This window comes from Cololabis saira, chromosome 5 (assembly GCF_033807715.1).
Source record: "Cololabis saira isolate AMF1-May2022 chromosome 5, fColSai1.1, whole genome shotgun sequence".
Lineage (NCBI taxonomy): Eukaryota > Metazoa > Chordata > Actinopteri > Beloniformes > Belonidae > Cololabis > Cololabis saira.
In genome coordinates this window covers 11,885,600-11,901,292 of record NC_084591.1, presented here as the reverse complement: position 1 = coordinate 11,901,292, position 15,693 = coordinate 11,885,600, and the positions used below count along the sequence as shown (strand labels likewise).

Here is a 15,693-nt window from a genome sequence, read left to right as displayed (position 1 = left end):
GGGAGACTGCAGGAGTGCAGGAGTGCGGGAGACTGCGGGAGTGCGGGAGACTGCGGGAGTGCGGGAGTGCAGGAGACTGCGGGAGTGCGGGAGACTGCGGGAGTGCGGGAGACTGCGGGACTGCGGGAGTGCAGGAGACTGCGGGAGTGCGGGAGACTGCGGGAGACCGCGGGAGTGCGGGACTGCAGGAGACTGCGGGAGTGCGGGAGACTGCGGGAGTGCGGGAGACTGCGGGAGTGCGGGAGACTGCGGGAGTGCGAGACTGCAGGAGTGCGGGAGACTGCGGGAGTGCGGGAGACTGCGGGAGTGCGAGACTGCGGGAGTGCGGGACTGTGGGACTGCGGGACTGCGGGAGTGCGGGAGACTGCGGGAGTGCGAGACTGCGGGAGTGCGGGACTGCGGGACTGCGGGAGTGCGGGAGACTGCGGGAGTGCGGGAGACTGCGGGAGTGCGAGACTGCAGGAGTGCGGGAGACTGCGGGAGTGCGGGAGTGCGGGAGACTGCGGGAGTGCGGGAGACTGCGGGAGTGCAGGAGACTGCGGGAGTGCGGGAGACTGCGGGAGTGCGGGAGACTGCGGGAGTGCGGGAGACTGCGGGAGTGCGGGAGACTGCGGGAGTGCGGGAGACTGCAGGAGTGCAGGAGACTGCAGGAGTGCAGGAGTGCGGGAGACTGCGGGAGTGCGGGAGACTGCGGGAGTGCGGGAGACTGCGGGAGTGCGGGAGACTGCAGGAGTGCAGGAGTGCGGGAGACTGCGGGAGTGCGGGAGACTGCGGGAGTGCGGGAGTGCAGGAGACTGCGGGAGTGCGGGAGACTGCGGGAGTGCGGGAGACTGCGGGACTGCGGGAGTGCAGGAGACTGCGGGAGTGCGGGAGACTGCGGGAGACCGCGGGAGTGCGGGACTGCAGGAGACTGCGGGAGTGCGGGAGACTGCGGGAGTGCGGGAGACTGCGGGAGTGCGGGAGACTGCGGGAGTGCGAGACTGCAGGAGTGCGGGAGACTGCGGGAGTGCGGGAGACTGCGGGAGTGCGAGACTGCGGGAGTGTGGGACTGTGGGACTGCGGGACTGCGGGAGTGCGGGAGACTGCGGGAGTGCGAGACTGCGGGAGTGCGGGACTGCGGGACTGCGGGAGTGCGGGAGACTGCGGGAGTGCGGGAGACTGCGGGAGTGCGAGACTGCAGGAGTGCGGGAGACTGCGGGAGTGCGGGAGTGCGGGAGACTGCGGGAGTGCGGGAGACTGCGGGAGTGCGGGAGACTGCGGGAGTGCGGGAGACTGCGGGAGTGCGGGAGTGTGGGAGACTGCGGGAGTGCGGGAGACTGCGGGAGTGCGGGAGTGCGGGAGTGCGGGAGTGCGGGAGACTGCGGGAGTGCGGGAGACTGCGGGAGTGCGAGACTGCAGGAGTGCGGGAGACTGCGGGAGTGCGGGAGTGCGGGAGACTGCAGGAGTGCGGGAGACTGCGGGAGTGCGGGAGACTGCGGGAGTGCGGGAGTGCGGGAGTGCGGGAGTGCGGGAGACTGCGGGAGTGCGGGACTGCAGGAGACTGCGGGAGTGCGGGACTGCAGGAGACTGCGGGAGACTGCGGGAGTGCGGGAGTGCAGGAGTGCGGGACTGTGGGACTGCAGGAGTGCAGGAGACTGCGGGGATGCGGGACTGCAGGAGACTGCGAGACTGCGGGAGTGCGGGACTGCAGGACTAGTTTGAATCAGGAGCCAGTCAGAAAGTCCTGATTGATCTGAAGCTGCACGTATACGAGGATGTCCCTGCTCCCGGCTCGTCTGCATCCAGAGAGGATGAGACGGATCCACCCGGCGCTTCCCTTTGATGATAACTGGTGGAACGGCCCGGTTAAAGACCCGTTCTCCTGGTGCAGGTCCCACGGGCCGGCAGCTGTTGCCCCGTATGAAGCTCTCTCATCATCATCAACCATGTCATGAATCGTTGGATTTATTAATGGCTTGTGATCCGCTTCTGTAGTCGACCCTTTCATGAAGCGTTTCAAACGTTTCTTTGATTGTTTTTTAAAAGTCATTTTAGTTTCCTGTCATTTCTTTCTTTCACAGTTTGTTGTTTTCCTGAATGAATGTTCGAACTGACCATTTGTGTCTGTGAATGAACATGACTAAAACTAATAAAAACTAAAATGACAGCTCGACCCAAAGACTAGACTAAAACTAAATTTGAAACAAGCTGACAGAAACAACTCTACTTACTGCGCTGCTCCCTCCCTGAGAAGATTGTCATTGTTGAGCAGCAACCGCACATCTGGGGAGGAAGATGGTGAAATTGTTAAGAGGACGGTAGATTCAGGGAGGAGATGGACCAAAAAAACTAAAGCATGACAGATTAGGACCATAAAAAAACTTCCCTGCAGTCGGTTAATCTGTGCAGCATTTACCCCAGGGGGGGGGGCAGACGTGATGAATTATCTCAGTGGAGGAGGCAGCACAATCACGACCAGATTAAAGTGGGCAAAGAGAGCCAAGTGGCAGCGGGGGGTTGTGTTTTAATGGGGTGTGTGTGCCGTGGCTGCCAGGCTGTGATAAGAGGCAGACAGACCCCCCCCCCCCTCCCCCTCCACCACACCCCCCAGCGATCCTCGGTGGTGACGCCATTTATCAAGGCTTTAATGATGCAATTACACACATACATCAACTCTCTCTCTAAAGGGGAACAAGTTCTGCTCTGGTGTCATCGACCGAGTGGCGGATGGACTTGCAGTTTGGCTAAAACATCACGGCGTTGTTTTAGTCCAGGGGTGGGCAATCCTGGTCCTCGAGGGCCAGTGTCCCTGCAGGTTTTAGATGTTTCCCTGCTTCATTGCACCATGATACAAGTGACTGTGTCATTAACAGAATTGTGCAGCTCTGGATGACAAGCTGATGATGTTTAATTAGAATCAGGTGTGTTAAAGCAGGGTGTGGCAGGGTGGAGAGGTTGATGGGACACACGCACCTGTGTCCCATCCGCCTGAGTGGCTGCCACGCCTCCACCCTGCCTGCCTTATAAGGCAGAGCTGGACAGCAGCAAGGGGGTCGGAGGAGTTGCTGCTGGCCTGAGGTGCTTGTGCACTGTGTCCTGGGTGATTTGGATTAAATAAAAGGGTTCTGCACAAAGCTCCATGTCCTCTCCATCCTGTCGGTCGGGCCCCGTAGCACTCACACTGCTACACAGGGAAACATCTAAAACCTGCAGGGACACCGGCCCTCGAGGACCAGGATTGCCCACCCCTGTTTTAGTCTCTGATACCCCTTTTACACCAAGCTGGTTCCAGGGCTGGTTCTGGGCTAGAGCCAGACTTAGCACCAGTTCTTTGGTTTTACACAGCCTAAGCTCCGGCTCCTGACTCTCAAAACGGGTGCTACGCCAGCCCCTTTGAGCTGCTGGGCCAGGCGTTAGAACCAGTTTACGTCGGGGGCTGGGGGCGGGGCTGGGGACGGTGTTACTGAACAACCAAAGCAGAATAAACACGGAAGCGCGCCGTTTTTAAACAACGTGGCGTTGAAGAAGGCGGTTAAGTTAGCAGACTCTTTTATTATTACATCCATTTATTTAATAATGGATGTAAAACAGAAGCAGCAGTGGTCTACGGTACAATCCACCAACAGTAACGTCTGCGGGCTCCGTGCCGCCGATGCAGCGGCGCAGCCCCGCGTCCGAGCCCGCGGGGAAGCGTTCCAGCCCCGGGACGCTTGGACGGGAGGCTGCGGAGCCCGCCGATGCAGCGGCAGCTCCATCCATTTATTTAATAAAAAATCCTGGCCCGCGGGGACGCCTCCCAGCCCGCGGTTCTGGTTCCACGTTACACCAACGCAGAGCCTACGGCGTATGTTACGGAGGAGGAGAGGAGAGGAGAGGAGCTGCCGGCTCAAATTTCTTAACAGGCGTTATTTGGATAAACTGAGCCCAGGTTGGGGATCTTAAAGGTTACTTTACCTGAAAAAAATATTAAAACTTAATAAAGTGCCATATTAACAGCGCTACAGCTGAAATTAAAACAGCTTTTGGCTCTCAGCTTCCTGATCAGGGTAGAGATGAAAACGAGGGGGCGTGGTGACGTGATGACGTGTCTCTCTGGCCAGCTCCAGGCCAACACCAGCTGTGTAGAAGCAAACGGTTCTTACTTAAGAACCAACCGCGAACCAGCTCTAGCTCCAGCACTAGCACCAGCCCTGGAACCAGCTTGGTGTAAAAGGGGTATGAGTGGCCAAGAGGTTATTTTAGCACCTCGTTGAGTAGCCACACGACTATTTCAGAGTCCTGGAGGAAGGAAGATCCTCTGAGATGACTGTCATCATGTCTTCGCCTTCGCTGTTGCAGCTCCAAAACTATGGAACAACCTGCCTCAGCAAATCAGACAGGCCTCCTCTCTGTCTGTTTTTAAATCCCTTCTCAAAACCCACCTTTTCTCCTTGGCTTTAACACTTAGCAAGACAGTTGACTTTATTTGATCCTTTTATTCTTTATTTTATAGAGGGAATGCGCATGACGTCACAGATGCGACTTCACAGCGGGTTATGCCCACTGAGAGGCAGCGTAGACTTTCAGTTTGAGCAACTGGAAAACATCTAAAATGGGAAAGAGCTGTTGTGCGATCGACTGTACTCATAGATTTAGTAAGAAATCAGAGTTATAATTTTACAGACTGACAAACAATACGCTTAAGAGAGACAAATGGATCACTGCAATTCGCAGAAACAACTGGATTCCAGGCACCGAAACGTGGATTTGCGGTTCCCATTTTGTATCAGGTAATGTTGGATTTTTGGGTAGTTAACGTTAAACGGTCAAATCATAAAGTTCGGTGTCCTCATCACTTTAATTTCTACAACAAATGCTGCCTTGAAGTAGGACCAAGCGTCAACACTTTTGGATGCCTTCAAGCTTTGCTTCGTGTATTTCCCCGGCGTAGAAATGAAGTACATATAAATATCAGGAAACTCGATTTGTGGTAAAATATTAATGTCCATGGACCACTGGTTCTTGCGGTAACTGTACGGGTCACTGTCAAGTCCAACTGACGCTAATTTAAGCCGATAATCTGCTGTTATCCCGTCTTCTCTACTAGTTGCAGCTGTTTTTGCTGATGTTTTGCCACTCAGTGCAGTAAGGGGGCTGGTCCAGTGGGGAAGTGACGTCAATGCATACTCTCTATTCTTTTATTTTATCCAATTTTATTGATTGATGGTATGACCTACCTTTATTTTATGTCTTTTAACTTATTTTATTTAACATTTTATGTCTTGAGCAGTTTTGTCTTGTTATTTATTCTGTACAGCACTTTGGTCAGCTGTGGTTGTTTTGCACGTGCTTAATAATATTGGATTGGATGTCAAATAAGCAGGTCCAACGTGTGCTTTTACGTGGAGGTGCAGTTCCCTGGACGACCACCAGGGTTCTGGCTCCGCCACGGAGTCGCTGCCTCGGCTGCTCAGCACCGGTCAGCAAGCAAATCATCCAGAAGTGCGAGATTAACACCTCCGCAGGGCGGGTGCCAGAGGCCAGATCAAATATTTCACTACTATTCCCAGTAATCTCCTCAGCATGACGGAGGACTGATCCTGCTTACCCAAATAAATACCGCAGACTCAACAACACAATGTGAAGATCAGGGTAAGTGGAGCAGCTCCTCCGCTACCCCCCCACACCCGTACAGGCTGTGCTGGAGCAGCTAATAGTATTTTTAGGAGGCTTGGCAGCCAATTAGAGCGGGGTTGGATGACAGGGGTGTGACGGATGAGCTATGCCGCCCCGGCAGGTGACTGCAGATGAGACTCCACACGGGCAGGTTGTTGGCACCCTTCCATTTAAGATAATTTCCTAACCTTTATACAACCTTTATACAATCTTATTACTAAACACAAAAGGTTTTTGTCTTGTTTTTGCAAGAAAAAGAAAAAGTAGTTTAAAAAAGGAAGCACATCAACATTTGTTCCAGTTTTAAGGAATAAAATGTCTTTAGGGGGGTCAACCCTCCCTAACCCGCCCTCTGACAATGATCCATCCAGCTATGTTTACTACTGCTCACATTCAGTACAAGATACATTTATTTATGTTTAAATAATGTATATAATTGACCAATTAAATAAAACCATAGATTTATTTAGTCAAATTGATTAAAGTATCAAAAAGAAGGATTATTTCACTGGTAAAACTCAGATATGAACTGCATTAAATAACCAGCCAGTAAGAAAATAATGGGTCCCTCAACTAACCTTTGTTAAGTTGAGTCAATCACTGCAATCAAACAATTTATGTAATTCTCAAAAACCTGTGGACAGACATTTTGGTACTCATGAACACGTATCCACCTGTGGACAGGTGTTCGTCTCCCCCAGTAGACAGGTGTTCGTCTCCCCCAGTAGACAGGTGTTCGTATCCACCAGTAGACAGGTGTTCGTATCCACCTGTGGACAGGTGTTCGTATCCACCTGTGGACAGGTGTTCGTATCCACCTGTGGACAGGTGTTCGTATCCACCTGTGGACAGGTATTCTGGTACTCATGTACACGTCTCCACCTGTGGACAGGTGTTCTGGTCTATTCCTCATGAACAAATTGGTCCAGCTTTCTCAGGTTTTAAGCTTTCTGCTGCAGACTACAATGTTTGTTTCTTAGTCACTCTTGGATGTTTTTAGTTGTGTGTTTTGGGTCATTATCTTGTTGGAGAACCCATGACCTTTTTTTTTTTTATCCCGATTTTTTTCCCCATTATATCACCCAGTGCTCCTACCTAAGTGCCAACCTCTAGCAACCCCGGGAGGGCCCTGCACCGAGCTCAGGTCTCCTCCTTAACCTGAGGAGTGAGCAGGCCGCATCTTTTCACCAGACAGGGTGGGGCTTCTCCGGCCGGACGTAGCGCGTGGAAGGATCATGTTATTCCGGCCCGATCCTCCCCACCCCATCTGGCGCCCCGGTTGGCCAGAGGGGGCAGTGTTTAGCCGAGAACTGTGTGCATATTGTGAGGGTAGCTCACATACCCAAGTTTCACACGAGGAGAACATCCAAACTGCACACACAAAGGCCCTTTCACCAACCCTACCCAGGGTGTGGGCGCTGAAGTCATGGGGGAACTTAACACGCACTTCAGCACCCACAGCGTCCCCGGCGGAAATTGAACCCAGGACCTTCTTGCTGTGAGGCGGCTGCACTACCAGCTGCGCCACCGTGCCCTGGAAGCATGACCTTTGACCTGTGACTGAGACCAAGCTTTTTGATACATTTGCAGCCAGAATGGTCTTGAGATTTCATTGTACCTGCACGGATTCAACACACCCTCTAACACACACATCAGAGCATCTCTTTCTCGATATCTAGTCTTTTCTTTCCGATTTGCTTCCAACAGTGGAGTCCTCCTCGGTCGTCCACTTGGACTCAAACGATGTGATCTGTCACAATGTACTTTAAACATCAAGTTCAGCTTGAACCACAGTGGAAGTTGTTCTGAGCCCTTTGGTCAGCATCGGTCTCGTGTAGGGCTGGGCGATTTTGGACAAAAATAAAATCCCGATTTTTTTCTCTGAAAACCCGATTTTCGATTTCGATTTTTTTGGTAAAACTACAAAAGTCAATGGAATAAATTGTTTCAAATATTTTATCTTTATTTTTAAAGAAAAATAGCAAACAAATTTCCCTATTGGGAATGAAGTGCAACTGAAAGATACTGTAAATCCTCCTTGAGTTTAGTAAAGTGACAACATTTACAATTTTCTTGACCAAACAAAGATGACTAGACGAGCTCTGTCTGTAATGCAGCCAGCTGCAAAAAAGGAAAATCGATTTTCCGATTTCCTTTTTCAAACATCGATTGTGATAAATAAATCCGATTTAGATTTAAAATCGATTAATCGCACAGCCCTAGTCTCGTGTCTCTTGAATTTGCCTCCAGTTTTCCTTCCTAAACAGCCTCAGTCTCCTCTGTCCCTCGCTGAAGAGAGCGTTTCCAGTTCTTTTATTTGCTCAGGTGAAAACTCAGATGTTTATACTCTTCTTACTGGAAGTGTTTGACTTATTTTTTGTCTTCTTAAAAGTCCACAACCATTTTCCTTGGTCTTGTTCACTTCCAAGAGGAGATGATTGTTCCCACACCAAGCTACCAAGAGGCCCTAGAGTTCTCACTTATCTGTCCACCACTGACACCGCCCCGACACCGGAGTAATGAGAGTATTTTTGGAGATGACGGGACACCGGGTTATACTGGAAGCCCAAGATTTATGGAGGAATGAGAGATGGTGAGAGTACAGTCTGCTGCTCTGCTGAGCAAAACCCTTCAGCCTCACAAACTGCTGTCTGTTGATAATCTCTTAGTGATGAAATGATGGTTTTTGATGCAATGTCTTCAAAATAAAAGGTAAAATAAATAGAAGAAACACCCTTTCTCCATTCGTTTACCCATTGCATTTTCTGAAGGGACAAAATGTTTCTTGTATTTATAGTTGGGGTGATGCAGAATTACATCAGTCAGGAATTAAAGTCAATGCTAAAACTTAATGTTTAGACACATTATGTGGAGAACTCACCATTGAAGACTTCGTTGAACTCTCCTGGCGGAGCATGGATGACAAAGTTAGCTGCTATGCGTACCTGAAAAACAAAGAGAACCAGGTCAGACTCAATGAGACCATTTAACTAGATGTGGACTTGATCAATCGAGATGAACCGGGCTGATAATTGGTTGTTCTTTTATTTTTTCCCCTTGTTGTTCTTTTATTTTTTCCCCTTGTCTGCATTTATATTAATAGTTAAAGGGGACCTTTTATGAAAAAAAGTTTTTTTCTTGCTTTAATATAAAGTGGTCTCTAGGGATGGGCGGTATGGACTAAAAAATGTATCACGATCATTTCTGGCATTTATCCCGATAACGATAAAAATGACGATAAAAAAAATACCAATTCAACTCCACCTTTGTAACTATAAATCTATCCATCTATAATTGAATTGATAAAAACCAATTAAATGAGTTACACCTGTACTGCAAAACTGGAATGACTCAGATCCGCCACGTTTGTTACACAAACACGTATCAACGGGAATTTATCTTTCAGGCTCATTTATTTATTTATTTCTTTATTTCTTTATTTCTTTCTTTCTTTCTTTCTTTCTTTCTTTCTTTCTTTCTTTCTTTCTTTCTTTCTTTCTTTCTTTCTTTCTTTCTTTCTTTCTTTCTTTCAGGCTCATTTCTTTCTTTCTTTCTTTCTTTCAGGCTCATTTCTTTCTTTCAGGCTCAGATCTTTCTTTCTTTCTTTCTTTCAGACTCATATCTTTGTTTCAGGCTCATTTCTTTCTTTCTTTCAGGCTCAGATCTTTCTTTCTTTCTTTCTTTCTTTTTATCGTTTTTACCGCCAGATGACAAATTCTTACCGTGGGGAATTTTTTGGACGGTTTATCGTGAACCGTAAAATATCGCCCATTCCTAGTGGTCTCCCCTCAGCCTGCCAACTTAGAGTAGGGGGAAAGCAACCAAATTCTGCAGTGTCTGTACAGCCGCCCGGATGAGCCGTCCAGTGTGATGTGGATCTACGAGCCGTTCAGATTCTGCTCCTGCCGTTACGTAACAACGGGAGATATGCGTGAAACCACGGCCACAACTAACTCTGGCCGGAACAACAACAACTCCGCTGGCCGGAGCTTCCTCCATTTTTTCGTAGCGGTGTATCGTGATGGCGTCTGTTCGAGCTAGACATGCGAATTGCTCTGTTGTTGGTTGTAAAAACCAACACAAGTGATGCTTTGTGCCCACCCCTGCTACGCATCATTCAGGCAGCCAATCAGCACAGAGCCTCATTATCATAGCCCTGCTCACTCAGAATCCTGCATAGATAATGAGGTTAGAGAATGGGAAGATAAAGACATGGCTCAGAGACTGAATTTCTAATTTATTTAGCAAAAAAAATCAAAAGCTTGTTTTTAAGACATTCAAGGCCTGTTTAAAATAGGTATTAGATACATAATAGGTCCCCTTTAATACAAAGTCTGGTAAAACTTAAAGCATATATATGCATTTTAATCTTCTTAATCTCTTTAATCTTTTTTTTTTTTCATTTTAAACATTGACATAAACAAAAATTGGTTTTTAAAAATGTCTACCAGCCAAATAATATAATATAATAAGGTGCAGCAGCAGACAGCACCTGTGTTGCTAAAGATACACCAGTAAACACCAATAAGGTGTGTTTGAGTTAAGGGAATATATGCATTATTTTTTACTTTGACACCAATGTTATTGTTTTAAGAGATAAAAAGAAAATCAACCCAAAATATCCACCAGGGAATGAACAAATAAAACATATCAGCTGTTGCAAAATCATCATCAATCAAACGTTTTTTTTTTATAGTAAGGAATTTTCTTCTTTTCTAAATGAGAACGTCGTTTCCAACATTTCCCGGAGTTCAGGCGGATCCCATGAAAGATTTAACTGGGGTTCTGCATCCTCGCAGGCTGCCAACTGTGCCTGAGCGCGGCGGCCGACAGAGGGGGTGATGGGAGGAAGTTCAACGTGCCTCTCAGCCTGCGCTGCTGTCATTCCCCCCGTCTTTACTTCTCTTCTGCTGCCACTGCACAGCACTTCCTGTTTCCAGGTCACATGTCCGACTGACAGCGAGAAGACGGCCCCCTCCCTTCCCCGCCTGGTTCACGACCATATAAGGACATGAAAATGTGCCGAGGCCTGGAGTACGACGCCTCGGCTCTACCTGTACATCCCTGCAGACGCCTCTATCACCGGCAGGGCTTTCTGGCTCGGGCGGGGGCCGGCTGGTGCTGCAGGGACGGTGTGCCCGTATGTTTAGTGTGTATGTGTGTCCCTAGGGCCATTATTAGCTGTGTGTTTGTGTACACAAGTGCTCATGGAGCTGCAGATTGATTCTAGCTAAAGAGGAAAGGATTTAACGCGTGTGTCATTATGAAGTTTATTGCTTTTGTGCAGTCGTGAAATTGCCGTGAGTCATTTATGATGAGCGTTTTTAGGTTCACAGTAAAACAACTCGTGGAAAAAAAAATCTCATTTGTGTGTGTTTATGACCTGAAATCCTGCATCGAGTCTCCCTCGTTACATAGGACTGCAGCATGTGCAGACGCTGCAATCAACGCGACCTGTCGTAACCCCCGCTTCAGACAAACATTCCTCTTCATTTAACCGACGGCAACTGAGCGTGTTGGTTCACTGCACCAGGAAGAACCCTGGTCTCTTTTCTATAAGCTCAAAATGGCCATCTTCTTGCATCAGACCCTCTAATTCTTATTTCTGCACATGACTCCCTCTCGAGGATCCCTCTGCTGATGTCAGTAAATAAACAAACTTCCCTGGTGGTTGCTTTTTCCCAGCTATTGTTAGAAGCAGCTTCTAAACATCGTTTGATGGTGCCAAATGAAAGTGTGGGAAGAGGAGTGACTCACGACCAAATGTTTGCTGAGTCTTGGTTTCATTCATTTCAGGAGGAGAGGGCGTGATGATCTCTGTCCCATGTGGACAACTGGACATTTTACTCTCTGAGTAAGAAGCTACAAAAATCCCTTTTCTCTACAGCTGTTCAAAAATAAACGATGCAGAAAATTGGTACATCCCTAAAAGTCAAAATACTTACGGTACTTTTCTTCAGACATTTGGAAATCTGTCATGTCTGACTGCTAAACTTGTATTACTTATTCTATATTCATTTCAAAAAGCACAACTATGGTACTTTATTTAAACTAAGTGAGAAGGGATGGGCCAGTTTTCTAGTATCACGATAGCAATCTGAAGAAAAGTCTGATTCATAAACACCATACTGTTTCCTGGGTATCTTATCTGTGTAATTTGTGACGATGCAGGGATCACTAAGTTTCAGCGCAGTGCAGAGGAGCGTAACCCCTTCCTGCCCAGTTGCTCCAGCTGTGGGTCTTAGTCTTTCACGGTGGCTGAGGGAAAGCAGTCGCAACCACTTCTCTCCAGAAAACACGTACGGCAAAATGAGAAGTATTTAGTCAGCAACTTGGAGAAATTAGGCTATACTTTTAACCTCACGTCCATCTTAAAATGTGTTAATATATTCTTTGTTTAGGCCTGTGTTGAAAAAAAAAAAATCGATTTTCCGATTCTAAATCGATTCTCATTAATTGCTGAAAATCAATTTATATGTCTAAAGATCGATGTTTTTTTATCATTACATTACAACTTTTGTTTTTTTTTTTTTTGTTTATGCCCAAAAAAGGAATGTTTTGTTGGACACAAGCATAACTAGTGCCATGTTTTTGCCTTTAAATATGTTTAAAGGTATGAAAACATTAAAGTTTTCAGTTATAATTGCATAAATTGTCTATATTTCTTTGCTTTATATACTGTCTTGGGGTTACATTTGCAAAAAATGCTAAAAACCAAATTCTCAAAAATGGGAAAAAATAAAAGCGATTTCATACGGCCCTATCTCTGTTTCCTCCCTGGATCTGTTTGGTAATTCTGCTCCACACGATGTTTCTGAAAGCAGTTCTATCAGCATTCTGGGAGGTGATTGGTCCTTACAGCATCATTAGCTGCCAATACTTGCTGTTGAATCTCAATATAATACTAGTATTAATATGTTGCAGAACTACAGTCATATAATTCATGCAACAGCTGAAAAAACTGTTTTAACAACACTAACCCAAATCGATAATCGTAATCAAATCAAAGCGTGATAATCAATTCTGAATCTTAAAATCGGAATCAAATCGATTCTTGACATTTGAATCCATCCCCAGGCTTAGCTTTGTTATAAATAAATACAGCAGTCTTGTAATCAAAGCAAACATTAGGGCTTATTAATAAGCAAACATCCACTCAGTCTCCTTCAACATTATATCACCGAGTGGGGACAATCAGACGTTTTTAACGAGAGCGTTATTAACCTGATCCCACGTCTATACCTGGTTAATCTCCGCTAATGAGCATAATTGTTCAAGGTCACTGCTTATTGATAAATGGCACGCTGGTTCTCTGGTGTCTTGTGACCGGTGTGTGTTGTTGTGCGTTTCTAAATGAGCACAAGACTTGATTATTCCCAAACATCGACATCACAGAATCTCCCTTTATCCTCTCTGTTCAAAAACATAACGTTACAGTACTGAAGATGCAATGTGGTCAACACAGGCAAGACCAAGCAAAGGTGTTAACACACATAATAGATGTGGTTCTCACACACACACCTGACCATACGTATGCGGTCAACACATGACACAACGGGTATTGCTCACACGCCTGAGCGAGCTCGTCTCACACACGGCTTCTCGAGGTTTTCAGAACAAATCATCTGTTATTTTCACACAAATGTCTAAAATTATTTGATGGCAGGCGAAAGAACCCAAAGACCAGACATAATTTTCTGTTAATTTGTTGTTGACATAATCTCTTACAGGAAAATTTTGAACTACATTCCTTAAAAAAAATGTATGGTTAATGTATCGGGAATGAATGTACGACAGTCACAAGATGTCTGTGAAGGAGAGACTCGGAGAGATGAGAGAGAATAGTAGAGATGAGAATATCAGCGCATTGAAACGTAAGTTTACGCCTCATGATTTTAACATTTCATTCATCTTTCTGGCTTTGACCCTCATCGACATTCAACTGGTTCAGACACAATGAGGACATGACTTGTGAGACAACCGTCCTCCAATCAGAAGCTAAAAGATATAAAACAGAATCAGTCAACATGCCACAAAGGTGAGGAGGAAAAGGCGAAAACTAATAGAAAGTGGGCTAAAACAAAGAAATTAAATAAAATCCAAGATCTTTAAAAGATCCGTCCGTACTAAACATTACACACACACAAATATATATATATATATATATATATATATATATATATACATATATATATACATATACATACACACACTATGGGAGGTTTTACCTGCCATTGTTTATATAATAATTGCTCGGGGGTTTATGTTTATGTTCATGTTCTGGATCTCTGGAAAGCGTCTAGAGACAAAATCTGTTGTATTAGACGCTATATAAATAAAATTGAATTGAATATATATATATATATATATATATATATATATATATATATATATATATATATATATATATATAGAGAGAGAGAGAGAGAGAGAGAGAGAGAGAGAGAGAGACACACACACAAACACACATTAAATGTTGCCCACCTTGATAACGATCACAATTACACAAAGAGTGGCTAAAACTTGCCCCTTTACACAATACTACTTTAAAAAGTTGTGCTCTACACGAAACAAATCACATAAGAAAAGAAGGTCAACAAAGCCCAGGATTTATTCAGTCAGGACACAGAGAGAATTACAACCCATTTTTATTCCTCTACCGTTCCCCAGCTGGCTCTTACGTAGCGTCTCCGTTCTTATCTGACCTGCAACTTTAAAAGTTACATCATCATTCACGAGTCTCCTCGGTCTGCGCGGCCCCAAGAGAGCGATTGGATCAAAATAAACAAACAAACTGTTGCCAAACTATAAGTGGGAGTATCCGGGGTAGCATTGGCTGATTAGGATCCATGACAACACCAACTGTCCGCTGCCATCAACATAAACCTCACGAACGCCCTCTGGTGACCCTCCTGGCAGAGCTAAACGCAGTAAAACGCAGTAAAACTGCCCTTTTAAATGTGGGCTGAGTATTAAGTGTTTTCCTTCCAGTCTGCTACACCGGGTCGCCCACCGCCGCGGCGCCTGGAGCTCCCAGACCTCTCCTCAGTCTCGAACACTGCCGCGACGCCACCAAGGGCTGATCCCGAGTGAAAGAGGTGCCGCAGGGAATCACATTAAACAACTCAGCCTTTGGTCTGTGAACCTTTAATTGTGCTACCGAGACCTATTTAAAAATCCCTACCATCGTCACAGTCTACTCACAATTATTCTAATTTCAATGCTTAAAACCTTATTTATCTTATTTATCTGGATTTAAATATAATTGACTTTAAATTATTGTCTTTTGTGCCCTTATTAGACAAGAAATCAAACATTTTGTTATTTACTGCTATAAAAAAAGCAAAAACATCCAGAATACCAGTGTTTACCGTTCTCTCTCTTTCACAATAAAAAGTTTTTTCATGTTAACACAATCATATTTTTCAAGCATTAAGAAATAACCACAGATGAGTTTATTTTCTTTTTCCTTGTTCTTCATTTGCACCCTCCTCCTTTTTTCTTTTTTTCCTTTTTTTAAAATTTTTTTCCTTTTTTCTTCGTATACAGTGGATACGGAAAGTATTCATTCAGACCCCTTTAAATTTTTCCCTCTTTGTTTCATTGCAGCCATTTGGTAAAATCTAAAAACTTCATTTTATTTCTCATTAATGTTCACTCAGCAGCCCATCTTGACAGAAAAAAACAGAAATGTAGAATTTTTTGCATATTTATTAAAAAGGAAAAACTGTGCGACTTGAATCTGGGGAAACTAATGTGAGATTAATGTGGCTCTCTGCAGTGGCCAAATCTCATAGCCATTTAATCTGAAAATCAATAAAAAATGTAAGTACCTCAAAATAATATGATCAACCATAAATATTGCTGACAATCTGTTGTTGTGTTGAGGTGTCCCTTGTTTTAATTTTTTTTTTTGTTTGTTGTCAAATGTCAATTTATGCAGGAGGTCATTTTGCCGAATCTAAATAAAATGTATACATATGAAGCCAAGAGAGCGGCAATTACCTTTGTATGTAAATGCAACATGTTAAAATCAACAAAGACATTGTTGAAAAAAAA

General features: G+C 45.4%; 1 protein-coding gene across 1 annotated transcript in view; it reads right to left on the bottom strand.

Moving 5' to 3' along the window:
* The window catches only part of LOC133443733 (F-actin-capping protein subunit alpha-2), a 46,189-nt gene that overhangs the window by 16,465 nt on the left and 14,031 nt on the right, over nucleotides 1-15,693 (bottom strand). Inside the window, exons 2-3 of the mRNA XM_061720923.1 lie at nucleotides 8,516-8,579; nucleotides 2,211-2,262 (exon numbers count right to left, since the gene is read on the bottom strand). Coding sequence (XP_061576907.1) covers nucleotides 2,211-2,262; nucleotides 8,516-8,579 — 116 coding nt within the window. The remainder of the gene's footprint in view (nucleotides 1-2,210; nucleotides 2,263-8,515; nucleotides 8,580-15,693) is intronic.